Source organism: Austrofundulus limnaeus, unplaced genomic scaffold (assembly GCF_001266775.1).
Source record: "Austrofundulus limnaeus strain Quisiro unplaced genomic scaffold, Austrofundulus_limnaeus-1.0 Scaffold16, whole genome shotgun sequence".
In the NCBI taxonomy this organism is placed as follows: Eukaryota; Metazoa; Chordata; class Actinopteri; order Cyprinodontiformes; family Rivulidae; genus Austrofundulus; species Austrofundulus limnaeus.
In genome coordinates this window covers 148825-152167 of record NW_013952418.1, presented here as the reverse complement: position 1 = coordinate 152167, position 3343 = coordinate 148825, and the positions used below count along the sequence as shown (strand labels likewise).

The 3343-nt window shown below is 38.0% G+C and overlaps 1 protein-coding gene across 1 annotated transcript in view; it reads right to left on the bottom strand.

Annotated features, from left to right (window-relative positions):
* LOC106513931 (interleukin-18 receptor 1) overlaps positions 1-3343 on the bottom strand; it is a 43153-nt gene that overhangs the window by 1586 nt on the left and 38224 nt on the right. The window contains exons 6-11 of the mRNA XM_014002993.1: positions 2889-3075; positions 2677-2818; positions 2514-2576; positions 2214-2343; positions 1995-2131; positions 876-1019 (exon numbers count right to left, since the gene is read on the bottom strand). Coding sequence (XP_013858447.1) covers positions 876-1019; positions 1995-2131; positions 2214-2343; positions 2514-2576; positions 2677-2818; positions 2889-3075 — 803 coding nt within the window. The remainder of the gene's footprint in view (positions 1-875; positions 1020-1994; positions 2132-2213; positions 2344-2513; positions 2577-2676; positions 2819-2888; positions 3076-3343) is intronic.

The window sequence follows — 3343 nt, the reverse complement described above, 5'->3', positions numbered from 1 at the left end:
CATCAGAAGCTAAAAGTATTAAATATTATACTAAAGCAAAAATTACAAAATCATGTTAAAATAAGTAATACATTAAGAAAAAATATGAAAACAGCTGTTAATGCTAAACCAAAAGTAGATAAACAGTAGCCAAAAGTAGTAAAGACATAGCTAAATGCTAAAATTAACCAAACCAAAAGGCATATTATAGGTAAAAAGCTAAATGTAGCAAAATTGTAACTAAAAGCAAAAGTTTGAAAAACCATAGCTAAAATCTAAAATTTAGCATTTGCATAGCTAAAAGCTCATGTCAGCAAAACTTGCCGAAAAGGATAAAAATCAGTAAAACTGTAGCTAAAAACTAAATGGAGCAAAAACACAAAAAAAATTTGACTTCAGAAAATATTTTCAAATAAACTGGGGAAATCTCAGATTTTATTTTTCTTTTCGCTGCTCTCCTCTGCTGGGTTGCCACAGTGAGCGAATTCTCATATAAGATTTTTTTTTTTTGTGATTCAACCTGGGCCTCCTATAGCCTCAGGATTGCCTCACCACATCACTTACCACTGAGCTACCGCAGCCCCAAGTTAAGCAATTCAAAATATATAAAAGTTACAAATATAAAATGTAACAGCAAAAGTTTTCCAGAGATTGGAGGTTTTTCATGTACAACTGGTTAAAGCAGAACAAAATATAAGGAAACAGTTTGTAAAAAGCATACGTTAGAAACTATAAACAGGAATGAGTGAATGCGGACTCAGCGTTCAGATGATTAGAAAGTTCCTGACGTCTGATAATTATGCAGCTGCTGCACAAAACTCCAACATAACTTTGTAATAATCTAAGAAAACTTTACACACAGAGGAAGTTAAAACTGTTCCAGATCCCAGCCTCACCTGAGGTCCTGCTCCGGCAGCCAAGAGAATCTCTTAAAAACAGGACGACGTCGACCTTAAACCTCACATAGACGATGACGGWCGCAACCATCGCCGCTGTGATGAGGACCGTGCACACGGTCATGGTGAAGTAAGAAGGGCGAGCTGCAGGGAAACCAGAGAGAGAGAAAAGCTTTTAAACTGCAACACAACATTTTGTTACTGTCTATTGGTTCTGAAATTATAAACAGTACAAAAATACCAGAGGTTTTTATTGAGAAATTATTAATGAAGAAAAACTGTGCATTTATTTATTTACAGGAACGGCTCTGAAATAGTTTAAATTATCAGTCACTGATGGAGTTCCTCAGGGCTCTGTGCTCGGACCAATCCTCTTTACTTTATGCTTCCATTAAGTAAAGTTATTAAACAGCATGGGATAATGTTTCCTTGTTACACTGATGATAYTTTTCCATGAAAACTGATGAATTCAATCAGCTACAAGCATATCTTAAAAACAAAGCCTGGATGACTCTTAATTTTCTGCTTTTATATTTGAACAAGATGGAGGTTGTAGTTTTTGAACCTGAGCATCTTAGGAATAAAACTTTTCAGTCCTCCCTCTGGCATTTTAAGATAAATCTAAGGCCATGGTTGGACTGCACACTGTGGCTTGTAGGGAGAGGATTTGCTTTATTTGGAGGAAGTTTCATACCTCAAGGTCTTGTTCAGGAGTGAGGGAAGATCAATCAGTTGTGGTAAAACTCTTAATTTATTGGTCAATCTATGTTTCAAACCTCACTAATGGTCATGAGCTTTGGTTGCTGACGATTAGAATAAGAAAACAAATACAGGCAGTCGGAGAGGAGACCCTAGGACTGATTCAGGGGTCTCAACTGGCCTTGGGTTCCCCCCAAAAAGCAGCTGGAGGTGGCTGGGGAGGACGGTCTGGGCTTCCTTTGTAAGATTGGTGCCCCCACAATCTGGACCCGAATAAATAGAAGAGGACGACTGCATTATGTTGACTGTAATCTTTATCTATATGAATTTGGATTCATGATGTTTTTATTATTGAACACTGCCCTGAGATGACTTTTATTGTGAACCAACTTTTTTAATACATTTAATTGAATTTGATACCTGTTTTAGTCAGGATGATGGTGGCAAAGTCTACAAGTTGGTCACCTTGAAATTTACATGTGAAATTTTTGGACAAATCTTCCCCCATGACTTTTTTGAAAACTAAAGATGCTTCCATCCTCTTCCTCGTATCGTTGCTGAAAAGACAGAATAAGATATTTCTAGTATTTCGACGTTTCGTTACATCAATCAAACCTCTAACACGTGTCCAGCTCTCACCAGGTGAAGTTGGAGAAGATTCTTGTTAAGTTTGTGTCTTCATTTGTAACAAATTGGTCATCGCTCATCCAGAACAGYGAGTTGAAGCATGAATCGACGACAGCTTTACAAGTGATCACGAATGTTGTGTCTGAGGAAATGGAGTCCAAAAATAATTAAAAGTATTGCAGGTTGCAGAAGTATTCAGAGCTCTGTTCTGTTGCTTTACAGCCTGGAAATTAAAATTCGACAAATGTCATAAAAAGGTCACAGAACCATTTTTTTCTGGCATAACATCCATGCTGAATATAAAAAACTCACCAAGTTCGACGTGAAAAACTTGACCGTCTCGTGGTGAAGAGATTCCATAAGTTTCCACAATTGCTAAGTAGTATACAGTATGTCTTTCATTAGAAGTATGAACTCACTGATGAACTGAGACAGAAAACATTAAAATTAAATTAAAGAGATTTTTTTTTCATACCTGGTATTTGGACATCAAGTTTCACGATAAAGGAGATGTTGTACGTTTGACCAGAATATAAGTAAGGTCGAGTGCACCTGTAGATGCCACTGTTTTCCTTTTCAACACTCGGGAAGTATCCCCTCGACAGTTCTCCATCCTTCTGGAAAATGACACACAAATTAGTGACTGAAACTCTAATCTAAACCTCAAACAGTGCATTTTTTTCATACCTTGTGCCATGTAGTCCAACTGTTTGTAAGGTTGGGGATGTTTGCAGTGGGGATGTTCACTTCAGGACAATTTAATTCGCAGGACTCCTGGGTGAAACATGTTGTGCTGTATGTGCACTTTTGTTCATACTCTTCAGACTGAGCTGAATAAACTCTCAGGAGAAAAGTTGGCTGGCTCATGTTACTCCTGTAAGGAGGAAAAAACAAAAGTGAAACTCATCTCCATCTTCAACAGGTCCAGCAGAGAAACTCCTCCCTCTTCTTATAGACACTACCCAACTCTTCCTGAGGAATCCCAAAGTAAGCATCAGAGAGGACTGGGTCTGACCAGGGGTCTCTTCCCAGCAGGACATTCAAGGGTGGACAAACCAGTAAATCCAGAGGTTTGCCTTTTGACTCAACTCTTTCCTCATTACTACTGACCTAAGCAACATCCTCATTACTGATGACAAGAC